Source organism: Cottoperca gobio, chromosome 17 (assembly GCF_900634415.1).
Source record: "Cottoperca gobio chromosome 17, fCotGob3.1, whole genome shotgun sequence".
Classification (NCBI taxonomy): Eukaryota; Metazoa; Chordata; class Actinopteri; order Perciformes; family Bovichtidae; genus Cottoperca; species Cottoperca gobio.
Genome location: NC_041371.1, coordinates 13,383,784 through 13,409,249, shown reverse-complemented (window position 1 = coordinate 13,409,249; position 25,466 = coordinate 13,383,784). Strand labels below are relative to the sequence as shown.

Genomic DNA, 25,466 nt, shown 5'->3' with positions numbered 1-25,466 from the left:
CATTTGCAGTGTGTTGAGCTCTCAGGGCCACCGTAGTCCAAACCCTCTGAAACACACTCTTAAATGTCAGTTCTTTTATAGTGCACACATTACTTAATGTGGTTTTACCAGCCATCAACAGCCACATCACACAAAGCTCGACATTCTGCTGGCCTTTCTAATCCTATTCCAGGCCGGTCAGACCAACAGACCTCTCCTTCCCTTTCCTGTCACACCACCAGGTCAACTCAAAAACATTTGCATTCAGTGTGTGGGTATGTGTAACCTAACTGAGCAAACACCTAAAGTCAGGTGCTCCATGATCCAGGTGACTCAAACCAACAGACACAAACAAGCAGTGAGACCTCGTCCCACCGGGACAGTACAGGCTGTACCACACAGGCGTCTATTCATAACCACAGAGCCTGGTGTAACAGCGAGGGTTACCAAGTGTTTCCCAAAGAAACCAACAACTGATCCAGCACTACTACCCTGAACTGCTGCTTTACATCTGCCAGTCTAAACAGACAGCATGTACTGAGGAAATATGGCTGAAAGAAAAACAAACTCCTCATGGAAATAAGTGCTGAGATACATGAATAAACTGGTGTCAGCACATCATTGAATCTGATAGAGAGGATAGCTATAACAGCTGTTTGTAGACTCAGATGCTGACCTGTATAATGATGCTGGTGGACATACAGTATGTGATACTGAATGCTTCAGCTGCAGTGTATTAAACGGGTAAACATGATTGTTTGAATTGGAGCCTGATACCGTCTATGAAACGATCTGTACACATTGGTTTGTATTCCTGCATCTTCAGGATATTGCCAGATATTTGACATTGCATGCATTCTCTGCCAGAGAGAATGCATGCAATGTCCATCTGTCAGTCAGTCCAGATGTCAGCCAGCCCGGCGGCTGACTGACAGACATACAGAGAGGCAGACAGACAGACTGACAGACATACAGAGAGGCAGAGTGACAGACATACAGAGAGGCAGACTGACAGACATACAGAGAGGCAGACTGACAGACATACAGAGAGGCAGACTGACAGACATACAGAGAGGCAGACTGACAGACATATAGAGAGGCAGACTGACAGACAGACTGAGAGACATACAGAGAGGCAGACTGACAGACATACAGAGAGGCAGACAGACAGACATACAGAGAGGCAGACAGACAGACATACAGAGAGGCAGACTGACAGACATACAGACAGACATACAGAGAGGCAGACTGACAGACATACAGAGAGGCAGACTGACAGACATACAGAGAAGCAGACTGACAGACATACAGAGAGGCAGACTGACAGACATACAGAGAGGCAGACTGACAGACATACAGAGGCAGACAGACAGACATACAGAGAGGCAGACTGACAGACATACAGAGAGGCAGACTGACAGACATACAGACAGACATACAGAGAGGCAGACAGACAGACATACAGAGAGGCAGACTGACAGACATACAGAGAGGCAGACTGACAGACATACAGAGGCAGACAGACAGACATACAGAGAGGCAGACTGACAGACATACAGAGAGGCAGACTGACAGACATACAGAGAGGCAGACTGACAGACATACAGAGAGACAGACTGACAGACATACAGACAGACATACAGAGAGGCAGACAGACAGACATACAGAGAGGCAGACTGACAGACATACAGAGAGGCAGACTGACAGACATACAGAGGCAGACAGACAGACATACAGAGAGGCAGACTGACAGACATACAGAGAGGCAGACTGACAGACATACAGAGGCAGACAGACTGACAGACATACAGAGGCAGACAGACTGACAGACATACAGAGAGGCAGACTGACAGACATACAGAGAGGCAGACAGACAGACATACAGAGAGACAGACTGACAGACATACAGACAGACATACAGAGAGGCAGACAGACAGACATACAGAGAGGCAGACTGACAGACATACAGAGAGGCAGACTGACAGACATACAGAGGCAGACAGACAGACATACAGAGAGGCAGACTGACAGACATACAGAGGCAGACAGACAGACATACAGAGAGGCAGACTGACAGACATACAGAGAGGCAGACTGACAGACATACAGAGAGGCAGACTGACAGACATACAGAGGCAGACAGACAGACATACAGAGAGGCAGACTGACAGACATACAGAGAGGCAGACATACAGAGAGGCAGACTGACAGACATACAGAGAGGCAGACTGACAGACATACAGAGAGGCAGACAGACAGACGGACAGACAGACAGACAGACAGACAGGCCAAGCAGCTTACACTGGAGCTGTAGATCCAGAAAACTTCATTTTCATGAAAACCCACTGAGCTTTTTCTGTGATTGAAGCTTTTCTGAATTAATTTGCATAAACCACCGCTAAATCTTTAATGTTGTTAAGAAGCTTGTGAAGGTGTGGTGGGCTAAGAAGCTGCATGAATTTAAATGGTAATGACAAATCCCTTTGTATTAATGTTTCATTAGAATTAACATCTGCATTAAAGCACAAAACATGGATCACTGGTTTGTATGCCTATATAGTGGATTGTAAAAGTTGGACCATTTAATTAACAAAAATGTATGTTTTGTACATTTTCTAAGGGACTGTATGAAAAGAGGGGTCAAAAAGGGGGAGGCTGATGTATTTTTTTGTCGTAGTAAAAGACTAGTACTGTTTAATAGTTGCAGCTGTTTTTACATTTCTATTCATGCACAGATAAAACAAACAAGATAATACATGTTATTAGAGAGCTTAAAAAGGTTCTACATAGATGTGCAGATATTAAACTTTGGCTAGCTGTTCCCCCCTTTTTGTTTTTGCTAAGCTAAGCTAGCTCCGTAGTTAAAGCACAGACATGTATTTCCCAAAATGTGAAACTATTCCTTTAATAACACTTTCTAAAAGTGAAACATTACGTTCAAACCCCACTCCAGTCCCCAATCATTTTCATACAATCCCTAAGTGAAAATAAATGTGTTATTGCTACCATTATTATTAATTATATTATTATCTAAACTGAAACTTTCATGCTACATATACATGTGAAAGATTTTGATTTAGTGACTCTTATTTTATTTTTTTTACCAGGTTATTGTTCCTCACTGTGTTGTGTAGGTTAGTCTGTGTCACTGTTTCTAATAGTTGTATTCAGATCTAACGTGCATGTGTGTATGTACATATGGGTGTGTGCACGAGAGACTGACAGAATATGGAGCCACACACATATCTACAGAATGTTCTCACATCCAAAGAAATAAAGCATGGATTTAAAAGCCATGTGCTGTCTAGTATCCCTTCACAAAGACCTCTGGGGTGTGTGTGAGTGTGAGTGTGTGTGTGTTTGTGTGTGCACAGAAGCAAGTCTAAACCACTCATGGTGACAGACACGCCTTATAAGGCTGTGAAAATGGCAGATACTGGTCATAAAGAGCTGTAAGGAGCTGCAGTGCTCTCATGCACACTCACTAACAGGAGCATCAATATTCAATGGCTGCATGTGTGTGTGTGTGTGTGTGTGTGTGTGTGTGTGTGTGTGTGTGTGTGTGTGTGCGCGCCCTTGATCAAAGGCATCTATAGGAAAGCACAACACAGCTGAGCAAACAGATAATCAAAGTTAAACCTCTTTTGCCACAAACATAACAAGTGTCCGTTCAGCGCAGGTACACACTCAGACATCTGAGCAACACAAGTGTTTTTATTGTTAAACTTTACACCTACATGTCTGGCTCTATTGAGATGTTAGTGCGTAGTGTTTGTCCAAACTGCCACTGAAAATAATGACCGCTCTTGCTATCTTTCTCACACACACACACACACACACACACGTCCATAAAATCCTTCAAATCTCTCAGCGCTATTCGGCAGGAGTCTTTTAGTTGAGGGTACACGCCCCTCTGCAGGAAAATTCAATTACCGCTACGACTCCCTCTCCTCCGTCACTTTCTCGTCTTAGCGTTTTAACACTCAGAGGGCAGCATGTGCGAGACAGAAAAAAAGTCAGACAGGAACAGGAAAGTAGAGCTGGACAAGGACACACAGGTCTTGTTCTCACTGCTGGGGGTCTGACAACTCTTTGGAGGTGTGTGTGCATGTGTGTGTATTATAGGGGGGGGCCTCATTTGTGCATCATACGTGCTTAGACTCACTGTGAGACTCCACCCTCCACAGTGCTGCAGTAGTGCACATCACGTCTTCCTCCTTCCTCCTCTCCTCAAACCTTCCCTGCTCTCCATGTACTCGGCTCTTCTTCTCCCCTCGCCGTCTCCCTTTTGTCCCCTCCTCTCCCCTCTTTCCAGATGGCCATATTAACAGTGGGCCTTTTCCACTCGTTCTCTGGCACACGCATGTCGTTGCACCCGGCAAAAAGGAAATACCTTCCCTTCCCTCCCTCGCTATCTTTCCTTCTCGCTCTTCCCCATCTCTCCCTTTCCAATCGTCCTCTTGTATATTTCGACATACACCCTTTCCTCTCTTCTCTTGCTCTACTTTCCTGCTTCCTCCTGGATTGCAGCCAAATGGCAGCCACTAAACTCCATCTTTCCCCCTTTCTCTCTATATATCCATTCGCCCTCTGACAGACTGCCACGCTCCTCCTCCTCCTCCTCCTCCTCCTCCTCCTCGTCTTCCCTGACATGAGTTATTCTTCTGTTGCACAGTATTTGGAAAACCATGAGGTCATCATTTTCTCTGCAGATATACAATAACCCAAAATTGAAAAGCCTCGACTTTAAGCGTGACTGAAATTATCCTGCTGAGTCCACAAATACACACACAGGCAGGTCCTCTGCCTTGCAGAACCAATCAAATAAATTCAGAAGGGCAAAGAGCAACAATAAGGACGAGGAGAATAACGAAATTGGCTGGCTGTGTGTTACCCAAATGAAGGTCAATAGTCAAAGAGAGTCGATGGGCTACAGGCTCCATTTGTGTACTTAACACTATCATTAAAACTCTACACTAAATCACCTGCCAAGCACACAGAGTCTCAGAGACAAAGAGAGATGTACAGACATACACGTGCACTTTTATAGGTGAGAAAGGACATGCGATCATTAAGAGCTGCTCCTAATCGGCGTCCATCATTCCCACCTTCATGACATCGTCAATCAATGAGTGATGTAGTGAGCACAATCAACTGTAAACATAAAAGTGCACCAGTGACTTTGAATTATCCTCTCAAGCTGTTAAAAAGAATGAGCACAAGCAGAGAGCAAATGAAATACCGGCTGTAACCCGAGAGAGAGAGAAACATGTGTGGGCACTGGTGGGCTCTGTGAAATATTATTAAGCTTCAATTAAATATTTGGGAGATAACAATGTCTCATTTAATCCACATAGATAAGAGTTTGGATGAGACATAGGTAGGGGTAGGAAAAGATCAAAACGACCATGAGAAGAAGAAAGAGATGGAGGAAGGAAGGAGGAAGGTGGCACATGGAGGGTTGGGGACAGAAATAGTAAGATAGACAGAGAGACAGAGGGAGAGCAGGAGAGGGAGGGGAGAGAGGGTGCACTGCAATGCAGACACCTTTCGGCGTCAGCAGAAGTGCCCGGTCTCCAGCCATGCGTGTGCTAGCAGTGTGTCTGGATCTGCTGCCACAAGACTCACCCTTCTGTCATCACTAAAAACAACATATAAGAACGCTTCACGGGACTCAGAATGTAATCCACTCTACTCATGAGCATTAAAAAGTGGCAGTATTATGTTCTAAAGCTAAAATATTATTATTATTATTATTATTATTATTATTATTATTATTATTATTATTATTATTATTATTATTATTATTATTATTATTATTATTTATTTTCTCCTCTTGTCTGATTGTTCTTATTGTTTGTTATTTCTGTATTTTCTGTAATTTGTGTTGTATCTGTTGTGATTGTACATTGTATTTTTCTAAATGTGTATGAATTTAAAAAACACTTGATCCAAAAAAAAGTGCTATGTTCTAAAGATGTAACAATGCGCTAATTAGTCAATTCGTAGGAAATTATCGACAGTTATGATAAAAGTGTGAGTCTTTTCTCAAGCATAAAGCTTGGAATTAGTTTTGAAAGACACTCACATGAGAATGTTATGCTTGTCTCTGTTTAATATCATTGTGAACTGAAGATCTTTGGGTTTTGGACTGTTGGTTGGATAAAATGAGCATTATTAATACATTACTTTGTCATTTGTCTCTACTTTCTGATATTATACAGACTAATCTATACTTCATTCATCAAATAATAATGAATTTTCAAATTTCCTTTTGTTTTTCCATCCAGTGCTTCACACAGTATTGACAGCATACGACCAGAATAACTCTAAGGCATGTGTAATGACACACAGACCGAACAGTGAGTAATGGGTTGCTATAGGAAACCCGTCATTAGCGGTTGTTTTTCTCTCAACAGGACAGATCTTGGAGGATGGTCTAACAGTCGGACACACGGAGCTGACACAATATCACATACACACTATCAAATAACTCACTTATTCCCCATGAGGGGAAGACACAGCAAAGCACACAGTAACATCCAGTTATCTTGGATCTGCTGCTTTTCTCTGCTGTCTCTATATTCGGCTTTTGGACCGTTAGATAGTCAAATCAAACAATTTGAAGACCTAATCCTGGACGCTGGGAAATCGAGATAGCGTATTTCAATTAATGAAAAATGAATCGTCAGTTGTAGTCCTGGTTTATATTCTTATGAACTTGAATATGTGTGAGTTTATGTTTAAAATTGGAAATTAACCGATTGAGATCTAAATCCAGTGATCTCATTTCACACATCATGTCACCAAGGTTACTAACAAGTGCGAACATGTACATTGATGTGCTTTACAAAAAATATTTATACAGAAAGAAACATGAACTGTAAAATGTAAAACCAGCATATGTACTCTGGTGCTTCTCCACTCACCATGTGTATCGGCGTGCTGGTCAGGTCTCTCTCAGTGACCAGTCGGTCCTGGTCAGTGACGTACAGGCCTTTCTGGGCCAGGGCTTGGATGACAGCGTTGTGTCCCAGTAAAGGTTTGACAGCATCACTGCGGAGGATAAGGCTTCCCGCCCGGCAGTAGAGCTCTGCGGACTGGAGCAGGCAGGCCACGGGAGGCTTCAGGTGCTCCTGCTTGTACTGGTCCCTGTATAAAGGCTCGACCAGCTCCTCTGGTACAGCATCTGAGCAGCGAGAAGGACACAGAAACACAGAGTGGGGTTAGAGCCAGGGATGCATGATGTATATCTGGAATAATAAATTATAAACCGATAATGGAAATCCATATTATTATATATAATTCCCATAGTGAAATTATATGCGATAAATTATCGCCGTTAATAAAAAGTTTAATTGCTTTGAACGACTTAGAACAGCTGCTACACACTCCGATAGAGGAAGACAACACGAATGCAATTTGCAATATACGTTTTTTCATGTAGTTTACCAGAAAGAAACTGAACATTTGAAAGAGTCAGAATTGTTCTTTGATTGTGTCGACCATGAGAAGCAGATGATTATCGGTTATTAGTATCGGTTGAAACAATTCCATATTGTGCATCTTTTCAATAAGCTACTCCTGTCCTCCAGCTCCATTGCTGCTGAGACACCATGCACGGAGAGGCAAACTCTGAATACATGCAGGCAATAAAAAAGCAATGCTACTATTCTTTCTATATTTTACTGCCTCTGTTGTTGTTGCTATGGCTCCTCTACATTATAGCTCAGAGCCTTTGTGGCTACAATCAGCTCAACGCTTGTTCACACATACAATAACACACACACACACTGAAAAGATTGTGTGCACCACAAAACCTCCAGAACATCATCGCTGAAAAGTATATTTTCACAAAAACATAGAGGGACATTAGTTCAGTTAGAGGTGAAAACCATTTTCCAGGCAGAGAGAGCGTTTCCACCATCGTCATGTGTATATGTGTTGATGCTTATCTCACTGAAGATCCACACAGGACATCTTGTGAGCACAAAGCCACAATGTGTGTGCGTGTGCGTGCGAGTGGCTTGTGTGTCAAGTACGTGTGTAGGTGGAAGTGTTTGTTACAAAGCATGAAGTACCTTCTAATTCTGTTACCAGTAAATCTGATTTCAAGAAAATAGCTGGACACACACACACACGCACACACACACACACACACACACACACGCACGCACACACACACACACACTACGTCTTTCTTCACCTTACTTTGTTGTTTTTAACCACATGTTCGACTCAAAGTTATACTATACTAGTGATCAATCTGTCATTCAATGCACCTCTATCCCATCATTTTAGTTTGAGTAGACCCTTGTATACGAATGTGTGTGTGTGTGTGTGTGTGTGTGTGTGTGTGTGTGTGCGTGTGTGTGTGTGTGTGTGTGTGTGTGTGTGTGTGTGTGTGTGTGTGGTGACACACTTTTATAGCACTGCGTACTCCAGTATGAGTTTGTATTTCTTGTGTGTGGGGTCATTTCCTCTCTGCCTGTCTGTGAATCCCACTGAAGGAAACAAAGGGCACTAAAGGAATTTATCTTAAAGCTACAGCTCTATGCTCTTTAATCCTCCAAAAATAACAACACTGTAGAGGCAAAATAGCTCAACAAAACAACATCATAAAATGAAACATTTAAAGCTCACAATCCATTAAGCATGTGATCAAACCTCAGCCGTTTTCCAGTGGCTGTGGTCAGGCCTCCCATGTCCCAGCGCCGTTTGATGAAAGAGATATTTAAAGCAACAGGCAGATGTTAAACCACATCAACACCTACTTTATAACAAGCACTCCTGTGATTAGTCCCAACTATTAAATTGATCCAACTTTTGTCAAAATGTCTATAAAGCTGATTAATTGAGCCGTACTTAAAGAAGCCTCTAAGAATATAAATTTGATGACTAAAGCAACAATAGTGTGAAGTAATTAAGGTTATTTTGTTAGAAATGGTTCGTTACAGTGACTCTTTGAAGGGAAATCACTCAGAAATTATTCAGAAAGATACAAGCTTTCTTTTCAGATAATGGCAGTTTAAAGTGTTTAATTGGATGTCCTTTAAGCTTCCAGGTTAATACAATCCAACAGCAGGCTACAATAGCACAGGGAGCAAGTTTTTGTAGAGTTCAGTGAAAAACTGCCTCGTCTAGTAAAAACCCCTCTCCTTTGTGTTGGCCATCAAAGAGGAAACAGACAGGAAGTAGCTGCCACAGGAAGTCCAGGAACGGAGAAGACTGCTCCCCTGAAGACCCCCGGGATCACAGCTCAGCATACACAACGTCATGGTCAGCAGTGTTTATCTCTGATTGATAATAGCTCTTTGTTAAAAAAAAACTAATTCAGTTAGTGAGTGGGTTGCCAACTGGTAATGATTTCTGAAGTTTTTGCAAAGATTGGATTATTCATTTATTAGCTTTGTCTTATTTGTTGTTAGTGCATGTTGTTGGCTCGATGTTCACTTGAAATAGTGCTGATCTCCCACTTTATAAAGATTATTATCACAAGATAAAGAAGATAATAAATAAATACTTTAAACCTGCTGCAATAACAGACTTTTTAGCCATTTGGTTGCAGCAGAAACAAGCTGTGACCTCAACACTGACATATTTAAGCTAATATGGCTAACTTGTTAGCAAACAGTTGCCAATTTACGCATCCAGCAGTTACACAACAACATATCTTTCAGTATTCTTTTTTGGTCTCTACCAACTCCTGAGGGAAATATCCAGCTCTTTAGGTGTTAAATGCTCCACTATGTTCACCAGCTGGCTGCGACCCAAGCCTAGCTGTCATTTGGTACCTTTTCTGCCATCTGAGCTATAGGATGGATGTCCACGTAGGTTACAAATGATCTCTCTTAGCATTTTGCTATATCAAATCAAATCAAATTTACTTATATAGCCCAATATCACAAATTATACATTTGTCTCAGTGTGGTTTACAGACTGTACAGCATACAACACCCTCTGTCCTTAGACCCTCGCATCGCACAAGGAAAAACTTCCTAAAAGAAACCCCACAATTAAAGGGGGAAAAATGGAAGAAACCTCAGGGAGAGCAACTGAGGAGGGATCCCTCTCCCAGGATGGACAGACGTGCAATAGATGTCGTGTGTACAGAATAAACAACATAGTACAAATACAACATTTGACAGAAATGATGTTGTGTTGAAAAAAGCGAAAGTTTGGATGAATCCAGGAAAATGGCAAAAAGGCTTCCCAGTGTCCAGCAGGACCAGGGCAGCAGGCGCAGCAGGCGCAGCAGGCGCAGCAGGCGCAGCCACGATTCCTGATCCTGACGTAAACTTTATCAGTGGCAACCTGCCACATGAGAGACAGACACTCCGGGGATGATACCCCGGATGATGAGTTAGTAGCATACATTTACATAAATGCATACAGATAGAGAGGGAGAAGGAGAGAGGGAGGGGAGGAGAGAGGAAGAGAAGGAAGAGAGCAGGGAGGTGTCCTCCGGCAGTCTAAGCCTATAGCAGCATAACTAGGTGCTGATCCAGGGCAAACCTGAGCCAGCCCTAACTATAAGCTTTATCAAAAAGGAAAGTCTTTAGCCCGCTCTTAAATGTGGAGAGTGTGTCTGCCTCCCGAACACAAAATGGAAGCTGGTTCCACTGGAGAGGAGCTTGATAGCTGAAGGCTCTGGCTCCCATTGTACTCTTAGAGACTCTAGGAACCACAAGTAACCCTGCAGTCTGGGAGCGCAATGCTCTAGTTGGGTTATAAGGTACTATGAGATCTTTAAGATATGCTGGAGCCTGACCATTAATTGCTTTGTAAGTCAGGAGAAGGATTTTGAATTCTATTCTGTATTTTACCGGGAGCCAGTGTAGAGCAGCTAATACAGGAGTAATATGATCCCGTTTCCTTGTTCTTGTTAATACACGTGCCGCTGCATTTTGGATCAACTGAAGAGCCTTAAGCGACTTTTTGGGACAACCTGATAACAATGAGTTGCAGTAATCCAGCCTTGAAGTAACAAATGCATGGACTAGTTTTTCTGCATCATTTTGAGACAGGATGTGTCTTATTTTTGCAATGTTACGTAGATGAAAGAAGGCAGTTTTATGTGGGAGTTAAACACCAAGATTCCTTACAGTGGTGCTCGAGGCCAAATTAATGCTGTGGCTCTCTGTCAGCTACAGTGCTGAAAAGAAACCTGGGGTTGTTCTTATGTTCTTCTATTAAGGAAGAGTAATAAGCTGCTCTGGCATTACGGAGAGCCTTCTTATACGTTTTAAGATGATCTAACCAGACTAAACGAGATTCTTCCAATTTAGTGGAACGCCATTTACTTGTCAAGATTTCTTGACTTTTGTTTTAGTTTGCGGATTTGTAAATTAAGCCATGGAGCTTTCTTTTTCTGTTTTATGATCTTCTTCTTTAGAGGAGCGACAGAGTCGAGTGTTATTCGCAGTGAGGCTGCAGCGCTATCAACAAGATGATTAATTTGGGAGGGACTAAAGTTAGCATTGGAATCCTCCATTATATTGATATTGAGTCCTGGTATTGAATTAAGTGCTGATGGAATCACTTCCTTAAATTTAGTCACAGCACTATCAGATAAACATCGAGCGTAGGATATTTTGCCTACTGGCTTGTATTCCAGTAACAGGACTTCAAAAGTTATTAAAAAATGGTCTGATAAAAGAGGATTATGTGGACACACTGATAAACTTTCAATTTCAACACCATATCCCAGAACAAGGTCCAGAGTGTGGTTTAAACAGTGAGTTGGTTCATGTACATTCTGACTGAACCCAATTGAATCTAATATTGAGTTAAATGCATTATTAAGGCTGTCACTATCAACATCCACATGAATATTAAAGTCACCTACAATAATTACTTTATCTGTTTTAAGGACTAAACTTGATAAAAATTCGGCGAATTCAGATAGAAATTCAGAATACGGACCAGGAGGGCGGTACACAGTAACAAATAAAACTGGCTTTATTATATTTTCCATGTTGGGTTTGAGAGCGTAAGAACAAGGCTTTCAAAAGAGTTATAGTTTAGTTTAGGCTTAGGATTGATCAAGAGGTTTGAGTCAAATATGGCCGCAACTCCACCTCCTCGGCCAGTACCTCGAGGAATGTGAGTATTAATATGACCAGGAGGAGTGGATTCATTTAGACTGACATATTCTTCATGTCTCAGCCAGGTTTCAGTGAGACAAAATAAATCAATCTTATTATCTGATATTAAATCATTTACCAATCCAGCTTTCGTTGATAAAGATCTGATGTTTAAGAGCCCACATCATGATGGCAGGTGGCAAATGTACTGGATATCCAATATTTCTTTATTTTACTACTACGTAAGTTAGCGGACAGCATGAGCTAGCTTCTCTTATGAAAGCAGCGTAACATATCAAACACAGAGCACAAAGCCATGAAAGTCACAGCACAGCTGTTAGCTGATCAAAGCCTTAAGGTCCCTTCACTTCAGTGAAAGAGGATGCATGTTTTCATTCCAGCCAATCGCTCCATCATCTGATTTCACTGATCAGCTTTAAAGGCAAAGCTTTATTCATTCAAGCATGGCTGAAGAGAGAATAGTCTCTTAGCTCTACATGCTCATTTTTAAAAAATGATACTGATGTAGTCAAACGGCCTCTTTTGAACGCGCTGAATGAAAGGCGAGTGTTGGTGACCTGTGGTGACGGCGGTTACATCACTGCAGCCGAGTCCAGCAGGAATCATTGTGGTGTCTGTGCAGCAGCTGATAATGTGATACAACCCTTGGTGTAAACTCACCACACAGATTTGATTAAATATTCACACTATAACCACATATTGGTGTTGAGTGCCGTTACATTGAACAAATGCCAAGTAAGACAAGTGACCAGTTGACACCAGTTACATTAGTCCCAAGAGAACTCTGGAAGAATCAATGCTGTCAATGCATTGATTCTTTAAGTCCTCCTCCACTCAGACACGTGTTTCTCTTATTGTTAATTCACTTGTTGTATGTTCAGAGCTTAAAACTAGACACACACACACACACAAACTGAGAATGGGCTTTTCAGTGAAGTGGGAGGCATCTTGTGTCCAGCAGTTAAACTTTTGAACTGAATATTCGCATGTTCATAAATGTTTCAGTTAGAGAGAGGGAGAAGATGTAATCTTACAAATGTTTAATAAGTTCATTAAACTTTTTGTGGAAAATCAGACAGATAATGATTCAAAGCAGAGTGGCTTTATATGTCTTAAAACACGTCTGGTGCGGATCTTTAACGACACTTGAATCCATTAGACCAGCACTTACGCACCGTTGGTAAAATGTGAGGCGACCTTTATTGGTCCTTTGCTCATCTGATGACAACATGGAGACACATGAAGACAAAAGTGAGGAGACGGTAAAGCTGTGCTCTGACATTCATTACACTCCCACTCAGTACTATCAGTCCACATCTTTATAAAGCATCTTAAAAGCCATCTGTTTTCTTTGTCTTTCTTTTTATTTCAAACCCGTACTCTTGGGGTCGTACACTTAATAATCTTTCTCCCCCTTCTTCTTACTGTAAATCACTTTGTTTTTTGAAAAGACTGGAATATGAATATTTTCCACTGCACACACTGTGCGGTCAGCACCACTTATGCAAATCCATGTCTCTAAAATCACAGCTGATGAGAAAGTTGTTACTTCCGTCCAAACTAGGCCAAATAAAGCTCTGAAGACCGGTTATGAATTGGGCCACAGTTCCCGGGCGGTACTGGAAGCTGAAACTGTGTCACTAGAGGGATGGGAAAAAAACAAAGTAGCTGCAGTATTCTGAAGGCCGCAGGTCTTGTTGAACTTAGACATGTTGAGTCCTCTACTTTGTGTGTCAATTTCATGCTCTCCGTGAGTCACGTGCAGCTCTATTTGGCGCTCACTGTTGGATCAATGGGTGGGATTCAGTCCGTCTTTTCATCTCTCTCTTTCTAGGTTTGTATGTCTGTGTGGCGACCGCTCGGAGACTCAGTGCTGTACAAGGAGGAGCAGCTGTTAAAAGCATTCATTAGGAGCTGGAGTAAACCTCTGGGCTGAGTGCAGGCTGGAGTCTTCATGAGGACAGACCGCCAGACCACACTGAGGACAGGAGACAGGCCAGAGCTCGGATACATCAAGTCACGTATGAAGAATAATTACTGACACACATATCCATACCGTTATTACTGTGGAGGAGACGTAACAGTCGACTGCCTGTAAGCTTTTATGCTGTACGCAGCTCTTATACTGTGCTTAGAATCGAGTAACTTTAGCAGAGATTAAACAATTAGTCAATGAGTTGATCAACGCTTTTACAATCGATAGAGGATAATGGAGTCATTTTTCAAACCCAAATAAAGACAATTCCCTAATTCCAGTTTATCAAGTGTGAGGATTTGATGTTTGTCTTTGTTTTATGTGATAGTAAATTGATTATCTTTGGATTTTGGAAGTTTGTCCGACAAAACAAGACATTTTAAGACGCCACCTTGGGCTTCAGGAAAGTGTGATGGGCATTATTGACTATATTCTTACATTTTATAGAGCCAAAGATAACCATTTAAGTATTTTTTCAAGAACATATGCCAAACATTCCTCTTTTTCTAGCTTCTTCATTGTGAGGATTTGCTGCTTTTCTGTCTTCTAATGTGAAAGTAAACTGAACGTCTTTGGGTTTTGGACAACACAAGCAATGTTAAGATGTCGCCTTGGGCTTTAGGAGAGTGTGATGAGCATTAATCAACAAATTGATTAGATATTTTAGAACATTTAGCTTTGCTGCAAGTAAAACAACAAGAAGGAAAATGGTTGTTTATTACAGAAGCCATTAGATTTATAAACAGTTGGTTTACAGGGTATGACAAATGCTTCGGCACTTTTTGACACGTGTCTTTGTTGTTCTGGACACCATTGGTCAGTTCTTACATCATAATATTTTGTTTTTTTTAAGGCTGTTTTGTATAGGGGTGAATGGATGTTACTTTGTATTGTGTTTGCAAACTTGCTTGCCTCAAAATGCATTCAATTGAATTGAATTTTCTGACATTTTCGTTGACTTAAGTTACAACACAGACATCGAGCACTTGCATCTGTTGATCAGCCATCAAACAGCAAAGGCTGGCAGTAAAGATCTCTAGTCAGAGTGTTACATAATAGGTTTATGCTCACTTATGTGGAGGGGAATAATTAGCACGAGGCAAGCAACAGGTTAGATCAATTACATTGTGACATGAGCAGTGAAGTAGCGGGTTTGACCTATGAACTCCAGATTTATGGAGAACAAAAATACAGAAATGCACCCATTAAGCCTAAAATACTATATAGTTTACTTTAGTTTGACATTCCTCACTACATGGATAAATAGGACTAATATCATTCTATGTTTATAAGTGCTGCTATTTCACAGCATAGAAAGATAGAAGGGAAATATGTCAGTTTCTATTAATAATAACAAGGAGGGAACATTAAGTAGTTTAATTAGGTTTGTCTGACAGTGCGTGTCAGATTACAGGCTGTTGTTTACACAATAGTCCCCCTGGTCCATCACGACATCAGTCCACATTATAACACATTACACGATCATTTTAACCATGTTTTCCACTAATTCAAACCAGAGATGAAAACGATTGAGAGGCGCCACCTACCCGAGCCGAAAGCCTTGGCCACCAGCCACGTCAGGCTGCATGATATCTTGGCCCTGGTGAAGTCGTAGTGATCGAAGCTCTTGATGGCAGGGACGATGAAGGTCCGTCTCATCCCTCTGTCGTCTGCCGCTTCTCCCATCTTCTGTCTCTCAGGAGCCCGCTACAGTGCAGCCGGGGATCAGTCAGCCAGAGGAATTCCTCTTGACTGCGGATGACATCCCGTCCAGAGGAATTCAATGCAGCAAAATTTCCCCTTCTGCTGACAAAAATGGAAAAAAAAAACTTTGAGCGTGGCCTGGTTGTCGGAGAGCACGACGAGTTAGGGGCGCTCCTCGGTTACACGAGCACCATCCTCAGTTTTATAATATCCTTAAATCCTGACAGCACCGCGCAGTTTAGCAGCAGGAAGATTTCCGAAGATTTCCTCCATTCCCTGGCATTATTCTCCTCAGGTTGTCCGACATAACGGAGCAGCTGTGCGGCAGAGGAGCAGAGCTACAGTCCAACACCAGCGGACACACATGAACTAAACACGCTGTTCGTGTCCATGTTGCTCTTCTTTCTCTTTCCTAACTGTTTTCCTCTCTCCCTCTATCTCTCCGCGGCGTCTTCTCTGCGCTTTTCCTGCGGCACAGATAGGAGCATAGAGCGCACTGCGCATGCGCGATACACCCACCCAGTCTTTTCAGTGCTGACAGGAGTCACCACAATGTAACACAAACCAAGGTGGAGTTAACTGGCAGGATGCTTTCTGACTACATCCCAGATGTTGTTTCAATGGAGATTGTAAGTTTTCACAAAATATGACTCTGTAGCCTAACAATACGATTGACTGATTTACAGACACATAATAGCTGTACATTATGTATTTTGAATGTTTTTATTTCACTTGAAATTGGGAAAGATCCACTCCTAAATGTACGATGAATTTGATTATATGCTACTAGAAGGCAGACTAGACAAATTGCTCATCAAAATTCATCCCAAATTTCAGTAATTTATATGTATTTATTGTATTTTATTATTATGAAGACTCCTTGAAAGTGGTAAACTGCAGCACTTTTTCAATTGGACAATTTACTTGGTCATTTATTATTTAAAATTATTTTCTATTTTAAGATATTCTGAAATTAAATGTGAGCCAAAGGTAGAGGACTGATCATTTTTATATTATTTGATATTTTACATTGATTCTGTTAGAATATGATTAAGATGATTATGATGTCAATAAAAGGAACAAAATGTTGATTTTAAGCACAATTACATAATATAGTATTTGTATTTTGTAAGACCCACACTTCAGTGGGACATATGAAACTGTCAACATTCCATGAACTTCAAAAACAGTCTTGTTTTTTGTTTTGTTACCTTATGATGGTGACCTCGGAAGCCGCTATTTCAACCAAACAGCTAATTCTGAGGGCAATATGAGCTCTGAGGGAAGAGACACAGTTCAGGCAAGTCCTGATGTTCCTGGTTTGTTTGAATGTAATACAAGGGATAGAGATGATATTATTGAAGGCTTGGTTTCTGTTGAGCGTAACGCTGAGCAACAAGAAACTTTGTCGCAAGAAGATCCCAACACCGAACGGCACAAACGTTTTGCTTCTTCCAAGCCAAGTGAGGCTGCTCCACCATGCCCTTGTCCTTCAGATATAAACCAGTTGTTGCTGCGACACTTCTCCCAGGAGGAGTTGCTGCGACCAGGACGGCTGATCGAGGCGGAGACCCTGCCGGAGGTGTCCCTGCTGGAGAGCGTGGATGACACTGTTTTTAGCTGGCGTCCAACACACTACAGCACAATAATTAATAGTCACCACTCAGAGAGCCTTGCTGGTAATTCTGAGATGAATCAGAGTTTCTGCTCCGACAGGACTGGTGAGAAGAGTGCATCAACAAATTCAAGTTTAGAGGAAGAAGCAGGAAGGGAAATGGACAGCAGTTGGGATACAAGTGCCGTAGATGTAGAGAGGCAGGAAAAGGCCGAAGAGGATGATCAGGTTCAGAGAGGCCCACTTGTGCGCACCAGGTCCTTCAGCGACATGAAGTATGGCCAAGGCCAAGCGGACCAGCCAGACCTGTTCCTCAGAGCCCCAGCACCATGCACAGAGCCCAGTCCTCTCCGGGGATGTTAGATTTGATCAACAGAGTCCTGGAGGATTCAGTCCAGCCATCAGAGAAGCCCTATGTCTTCAAAGAAGAGCACAAACAGACTGCTCCAGCACTGGTGCATCACCTGCAGGTAGAAAACATTCACCATGTACAGTGTGCCTACCTTTGCCTTTTGCTGCCTTTTGCTGCCTTTTGCTTGTATTTCCTCGAACAGTAATAAATATGGATGTTGTGTATAGTACCTACGACTAAGATTTGTCTCTTTCCATGTTTTCAGGCTGAATTTGATAAATTACTAACCAAATATGCTGAAGCAGAGAACCTTATAGATCAAATGAGAATAGGAACCAACGTAAGTATAGACTATTATGTATTAACAAAAACATGAATGTTAACATGGCCATTAAACTATCTGCACTAGTCTTGTTTTAGGAAAAACAAACCTACTTTAACAACTTAGAAAAATAACCTTGGATCAAACACCACTGTTGTATTTGACCTCAAACAGCTGCCCCTGCTTTGCTGGGTGTTCATTTATATTGCATTATATTATATAAGTATATACAAAACTTGTATTCATATTGCAATTTCAAATTTCTTTATTGAAGAAGTCACAAGAGAAAAGAAGGGGATCTCCTTTCAGGTCTGGTCAGTTAGCAGGTCATCACTTCGTTGTCTTGGAAGCGGACTGTGGCTGTGGGTTGTGGTCACCACGTGGTCCTGCTGGGGTTCAGACAGCTCGACTGAATCAGGTAATCAGCGACAGAATACAAACATGCTGTTAAGTTGGTTCTGTCTCTTGCAGTAAGCTGGGTCCTGGACTGTCTATGAGGCTGAGTCTGTCTTACCTATAATCTGTTTGTTTTTCCCTCCTTTTCTTCTGTCATGGTCTCTGTTTAGGTGCCACTTGTGTTGGACTGCCACACGGTCATTGCTTTACTTTCTTGGGACCTTCAGCACACTTTGAATTCCTCCTTTGTTTAATGAGCCACAACATGTCACAGCAGAGACCTCTTCTTTTCCTCCATTTGCAGCCTGGTGGCAGGAGAGACTCTTTTCTGCCCATTTTTGGCAACGAGCTTCCAGGATCTCAAAGTCCCTTAGGTCTTCTGCCTCCTTCTGTTCCCTCAGGTCGTTTTGCTTCTGGAGCAACTCTGCAATTTCTTGCTTGGGACCATCCTTATCCTTCTTCTCTGCCATAAACTTATTGGCAGTGTCCTCAATTTTCTTCTCCATTGTGTTGAGCGTCTGCAGGGCATTACTAATGCTCCTCTTTGACACCTCAAGGACCCTTTGCATAGCCTCTGTGTCTTTGCAATGTGCCTCTGCAACCTTGAATGCCTCCGATTTGTCGAACTCTGCCTGTGCCCTTAATACTTTTTCCTTCTGAAGTATTCTGTTCAGCTGCAGAGTTTCATGCTGTAAGCCTTTCATCTTTGTTTTAAGCTCAGCATCGAGCATCTGGGGTGTAACTGAGGGCTGGTCTGAGATTTTATGCATCTCCTCCAGTTTCTGCATCAGTTCATCTGCAATGTCAACAGCCTCATTTGCTTTAGCCTCTGCCTCGGCCCTCAGGTCTCTCTCTATCTGGAGCTGGTGGTTGAGCTCCGTCATTTTTGGAGCGAGAACTTCGCCCTTATATTTCTCCATTTGGAGCTCAGCGGCAGGAGGACTCTTGACCTCAAGGTGTTGACCAGGGATCTCCACGGCTGAGGAGGAGACCAACGTCACACCGGTCACCTTGTCCGATCTCATGGAGTTAAGTCTCTGAAGCTTTTTCTTCATTTGGTCAATTTCTTGACCCAGGTCTGCTTTCTTCTTCCTCTCTGCTGCAAGCTTGTTTGTGTAGTGCAGCTTTATTGCCACATTCTCCAGCAGGAGGGAATCATTCTCGTTGCAAAGGAACCTGAAGTCGTTCTCACACAACTCGAAGGTGTCCACTTTGAGCTTGTGGCTCTTGAAGTTCTCCATTTTCTGATATTGTCAGTTCTGTGACTGAAGATGCTTGTCTCTACTAATAGCTTACACAGTCGTACACACTGTAATAAGTCTTTGTCTCAAATGAAGACTTCATGGAGCTGCTGCATGTATTTGTACTCCTGTAGAATTATAGAACACGACACAGAATGTGTTACATCATAAAGAATTCTGGATTGACAGCGGCTCACAGTGGCTGCAGATACATACAGAACATAATATAAAATAACATACGTAGATGCTGTGCAGTGTCCTCCTCTCCTCACAGCCCAGTGTGATGGAGCTATTTCACACTTGATGGACGTGAACTTAACTCTTTTGTGGCCAATTCATAGTTTTTAGTAGTTTTCCATAAATATACTGTTGTACTGACGAGTGGTTACAGTGCATGCTATAACGGCAACATCCCACTTTGTTGCATGTCACACCCCTCTCTCTCTCTCTCTCTCTCTCTCTCTCTCCCCATTTCTACACTGTCCTCTGTCAAATAAAGGTGAAACTATCAAAAATAAACAAGTAATAATAATAATAATAATAATAATAATAAATTGAATTTATATAGCGCTTAATACAAAGAACAACACCTGATCACCCATTTTGCAATGGCCTGTGGATGTATAGCAGTGTGAAGCGACATTTCCCCTTTGAATTCTGCTTTAATAGTATGGTTTCATAAATATTTGCAAAATTCATCAGATATAGAAAATTAAGTGTATTCAATTTCAGAACTATAAAAGCAGCCTGTCTGGGGAAGTTAAGGTGCAGCTTGACTTATAAGACACAATGTCAGAGATATGTGGGAAGGCCCTTAAGACTGAACCTGAGCTAATCATTAATGTCTTAATATTCAATTTATTATTTATTGCCAACCAGTGATGTTCATGTCTCCAACATTTTGTTAACAACCTTAACAAGCTTTCTGCTGTCGTCCTCGGTAACTACGGACATGGACGAGAGTTATCGCAGACAGGAAGATGAGATGATATAAAAGTCACATTCAGACAAGGATAACAATGTTGTGGACGGTGGTGGTCTAGTGGTCTAGTTGTTAGTCTTACAATTAAAACACCAGAAAGTTGTGAGTGCAATACCAGGGCTGCCACCATTGTGCCCCTGAGCAAGGCACTTCACCCTGAGTTGCTCCAGGGAGACTGTCCTGTGTAGTTAGTTCACTGTAACGGGCTCTGGATAAGAGCATCTGCTAAATGACCTGTAATGTGATGTAAAAGTGCTTAAAACTTGATCTGATCACCAAAACGTTTCACAGCTTCTCTTAAACGAAACTGTACACAATGATTCAAAATCAGCACACACACACACACACACACGAAGTAAAATGGAAAATATTTTAATTAAGATTTTATTCAATCTGTTTTAGCTGATACCAGAACAGTGGCGCTTTAGGATGACACTGCACAAAGATCCAGTAAAGGGCAATAAGGAGCATGTAACAACATCGCCCCCTAGGGTCCGCAGTGGGCTCATACAGCTGCTGACATCAGGAAATGTACATCACATATCGGTCAGTAGATGGCAGTCCTCTGCTAAATATTCATCTGAAGCGCTTGTTCTGCTAAACAGACTCTCATTTCGGCTCTTCTGAAATTATTAGGATGGCACTTTATTGAAATGTCTTTCAAGTTTAAATACAATGAAACCATCTGCAGTGAACGCCTCTCAGTGGTTGATATTTTAGTGTTTAGACAAAAAACATGATTATTTCCTTCATTTTATAAAAATACATTGACTCCAGAAAATGTAATTTTTCTTTTTTTAAACCTACATCTTTAAAGGTTATTGTTCCTCCTCTCTGTAAATTGAATCATCTTTATCTGCACCTCCACCAGAACTCACGGTCATTTGAGAGTCGTTACCAATCATAATGTACTGAGCATTTTCAATGTGAATATTTTGTGGTCGAACCCTGTCGTCGCCACCATCCGGTGCTTGTGGCACAATGTGGACGAGTTTAAGTCTTTGTGCCATTAGCATCAGGTTCTCTTCCTCCAGCAGCTTGGCTCTTGCAGACTCTCTCATCAACTGCTTTTGGTGCTGTTTTAAATTCTTTAGTGTCTCCTGTCTCTTTTTCTGCAATTTCACTTTCTGCTCTGCAGTCCAGATTTCTTTCTGTTTTTTAATCTTCGCTGGAGACAATGCCCTTTGTAGTTTCCTCTCAAAGCTCTTGTTCTCCTCCAGTGGATTTATTGTCTGCAAAACCATAGGGAGCATCTCTTTGGGCATGGGGTTCTCCCGTGGCAGCAGAGGGATAACTGTGCCGTCCTTGTGTTTCTTCTTTATGGAGTTGATAAGGGCAGAGTCTGTCTCCATCTCCTGCATGCGTGTGTCGAAGTTGCGAGTAAGCAGCAGAACAGTGTAAGCCGAGTTGTTGATAGCATCCTCTACACTCATCAGAGTGCTCCTTCCAGGGATGGTAAAGTCCCCAGAAAAAGTTGCACCTTCACTACTAATGACCTTTTCCAGTTTTTCCCTCATGCTCTCGGCCGTATCTGCATCCTCAGGTGCGTGGAAGATAACAAATGCATAAAATATTTCCTCTTCCTCCACATCTGTATCTATACTTTCATGCATTTCCTTTGGAGCAGGCATCTTGGGTAGCACAACGTTGGTTGCAGTGGGTAGTGCAAAGTTTGGTTTAGTGGTTGGCTTGGTAGCTAATGTTTCTTCTATCTTCGAGTGTTTCGTTGCACCAAACATCGGAGGTTCACTGGATTTAGACTGAGCCTGAGATTTGTGAGATTGCCCTAGTGCATCTTTTGCTTCACATTCACTAACAAGGAGGACGGGGATGTTTAGTTTGGCTGCATCTGATGTTTCTGGAGTTACTATGTCGTCTTGAAATAATGCTGTTGTAGCTATACTTATCTCTAGATGAGTAGGATATGAGGGCATTGAAGAGGTCGCCTGCAGCGGACTGGGCAGACTGTGAGCTCTCTCTGCCTGATCCTGAGACAGGGTAACTTTTAAAGTTGGGCTTTCTTCATCCAGGCTGCTAAGAGGATCACAGTAAGACCCTGACTTGAGATCCTTGGAAGAGTACATCCACTCTGAAACCTGAGGCCCACAGACAACTTTAGCTTCCTCTCTGAGATGATCATTCTCCAGATCCTCACAATTGCTTGTTTTTTGATTGCCACTGGAAAGGGCTCTCTTATACGCCAGATTTCTCAGACATGGCTCACACAGCCTCTGTTCTGACAAAACCTTGAAAATACGGGCCAACAGTGTCAAAGATTCTGCTGTAAACTCCTGAAAATGACCACAAAGAATGGCAAAATCTTCTAATTTGCTTTCACTCATTTGCCACTTTTCAGCTAGATGTTGAGCGAGGTAGTTATCTTTCAGCATCTGGAGTTTGTTCAGGGCTCGCGCCTCTTTCTGGAGAACGATCAGACATAGGGCGTGTATGATATTATCTTCAGGAGTCTCACCCAGCTGGAATGTCAGACTTAGCAGTCGATCCGGAGGTGCTTTAACTACTATGTCGAAGATGTCTCTCAGTCCCGTCCCTTGATTTTCTTGTCCTGCGTGACTCATTTTCAGTTTTTCGTGCTACTTAACCTCCAACCTATGGCAGAAGCTGACAGGAGCACATGGGATTTTGCAAGAACTTGATATGTCGAAGAAAGGGGTGCACAGTTTCATGGACATTCTTGTTTCTGTAAAGAGATCAAATCAACAAACGTCAGAAGTCAACTTTTATATTCACAACATGTTGGGCTTGTTGTTCTGACTGCATGTTAATCCATTTTTTCAATGAAAAAGTAGTTCATTTGTTTGTATAAGGCGCCTAAATGATATTTAATAGATCAAACTTGATCCACGAAGATCAAACTGACACTGAAACAATCATGAACTTGATGACAATACTCGCTGGCAAGAGCAACAAAATTGAATTGAGTCTGTGTTTCTAGTTCAAATAAGGAAGTCACTCACAGTCTCTTTTCCAGTTCAGTCCCACCAGTAGAAAACTATTTTCTCCAAACAGGAAATCCTTACTGCACATTTGAGATCGACCGCAGAACACTGCAGTTGAGTCTTGCCAAACTTTTGTTAACAAGTTAATCAGTGGCCGTACCGTCTGTTGTAGGCCTCTGCTAGCTTGCAACAGTTTTACATAATGATGATGTCACAAGTTGTGAAGTAGGGAACCCCATGAAGGACAAAAGGCAAAGGCAGGAAGAGGGAAAAACATAGTTCTCAAAATAAAACCAAATAAGTTTTGCCATCCTTAAAAGACGCTAATGCAAACATTCACCAGAATTGTTCACTTCTATAACATGTACTTTGTGACACTCAACTTGTTCTATACTTAGATTTATCACAATATTGGAAAACAAAAAGACTCACTAGTTATGAGTGTAGAAGTCTTTAGCTCTTCGTGCACAATGGGCGCAGAAGAGAAAAGAACTCTGGCTTTTCTCCCCCTCTCTGCTGAGAGGAAAGAGTATTTTTATCCACGGAGGAAACCTCCAACCCTGTATTTACCAGGGGTGGGGTCACACCAGGCAGAGTGCAAGCCAGCATCAAATCCCTCAATACAGTGCAGACAGAGAGCCTCTCTGTTAGGGCTGAGTGATGTGTTTACTGTATGACCACTTCTGAGAGATTACAGTAACTCCATAGGAAGCGTGGTTTCTATGTTTATTGTGGCATTTGTATTTATGTATGCATCTTTAAAGATTAAAGTATCAGCATTTAGTTGAGCTATATAGCACATGCCACCTTGACCACAGCTGTGTTGTTTTAAAGATAACTCTATAGCCAACAGTATAAAAACTAAGGGACTGTATGAAACTTATTAGGGGTCAGAAAGAGGTTTGGATAGAAGGACAGTAGTTTTCTAGGAGAGCAGAGGATTGGCATTTTTATAACAAGGGGTATAGTTACTGGGGTTTGAAACTGTATTGGTTATATGACCAGGGATGTGGTTCAATAGCATTTTATTGAATCTGAATCCAGTTCTGAATCTGCTTATAAAATTCAAATCCAATTTGAATCCCTTCTCAAATATTTTTAGGTAGTTTTTCTGGTGGGGAATGAATACATACCCCGACCAAGGAGATTCTGCCGTGCTGAAAGGGCGAGGAGCGTTCATAACATATTTTTTCACTGCTCTGTGACATTCACTAACCCTGTCCTGACTCATGTTTCCTTTTGCTAGGAGGGAATACAGCGTTTGCGTCTCACTGGTGGGCTGTGCAGAAGCCTTCGAAGCAAAAGTAAAAACAACACAGTGGAATTTATATTAATGCTACTTTATCTTTCAGCAAATATCAACTAAATAAATCACTGATTTTGCTAAATGCACTTCACGTTACCTGAAGGTAGTTGTTGCTCTGCCACAGGTCACATGATCTGATGGGTCACAGAATACGACCAGCACTTGTTATTCTCAGGTTATAAAAATGCAACAATCTATTACTAACGTGATGGACAGGAGAAATATATTTGAGGAAGGGTTTTGTCCCCCCTGTTCTGTTGTAAGTGCCTTACAGCTAATATTGCATTTAGCAGTTGTTTTCTTGACTTTGATGAAGTGTATCCACATGTTTTATTTAAGGTGGTGTGCCATGTAGCCCGTTAGTCTTGTTAACAACTGTGTTGCTGAGTTAACACATGTTTGTATACGTCGGCAGTTTTTGCAGATGCCTGTAGCGTCAGAAAGAGACAAAAGAGACAAAAAAGCCTATCTAAGAGAGACCGTGAAGAAAAGATTTGATAAAGGATTCGTTGGCTAGAGAGCTTAAT

At 41.8% G+C, this 25,466-nt stretch overlaps 2 protein-coding genes across 10 annotated transcripts in view; both read right to left on the bottom strand.

Annotated features, from left to right (window-relative positions):
- Window positions 1–16,231, bottom strand: part of camsap2b (calmodulin regulated spectrin-associated protein family, member 2b) — a 37,472-nt gene extending 21,241 nt beyond the window's left edge. For 8 of the 9 annotated variants that reach the window (XM_029453718.1, XM_029453724.1, XM_029453725.1 and 5 more), the window contains exons 1-2: window positions 15,609–16,231; window positions 6,909–7,168 (exon numbers count right to left, since the gene is read on the bottom strand). In XM_029453718.1, coding sequence (XP_029309578.1) covers window positions 6,909–7,168; window positions 15,609–15,747 — 399 coding nt within the window. In that variant the 5' untranslated portion in view covers window positions 15,748–16,231. The remainder of the gene's footprint in view (window positions 1–6,908; window positions 7,169–15,608) is intronic. The other variant, XM_029453726.1, reaches the window with a different exon arrangement.
- A 4,382-nt stretch (window positions 16,232–20,613) lies between these two features.
- ticam1 (TIR domain containing adaptor molecule 1) lies at window positions 20,614–23,826 on the bottom strand. Its single transcript, XM_029452690.1, has 2 exons — window positions 23,652–23,826; window positions 20,614–23,374 (listed from the first exon to the last, which is right to left on the bottom strand). Exon 2 carries the CDS (start codon window positions 23,250–23,252, stop codon window positions 21,492–21,494), a length of 1,761 nt encoding a protein of 586 aa, XP_029308550.1. The 5' UTR covers window positions 23,253–23,374; window positions 23,652–23,826; the 3' UTR covers window positions 20,614–21,491.
- Between the last annotated feature and the right edge of the window lie 1,640 nt (window positions 23,827–25,466).

Excerpts from the sequence above, each read along its gene's own strand:
- ticam1 (XM_029452690.1), bottom strand. The coding sequence starts at position 23,252 with ATGAGTCACGCAGGACAAGAAAATCAAGGGACGGGACTGAGAGACATC.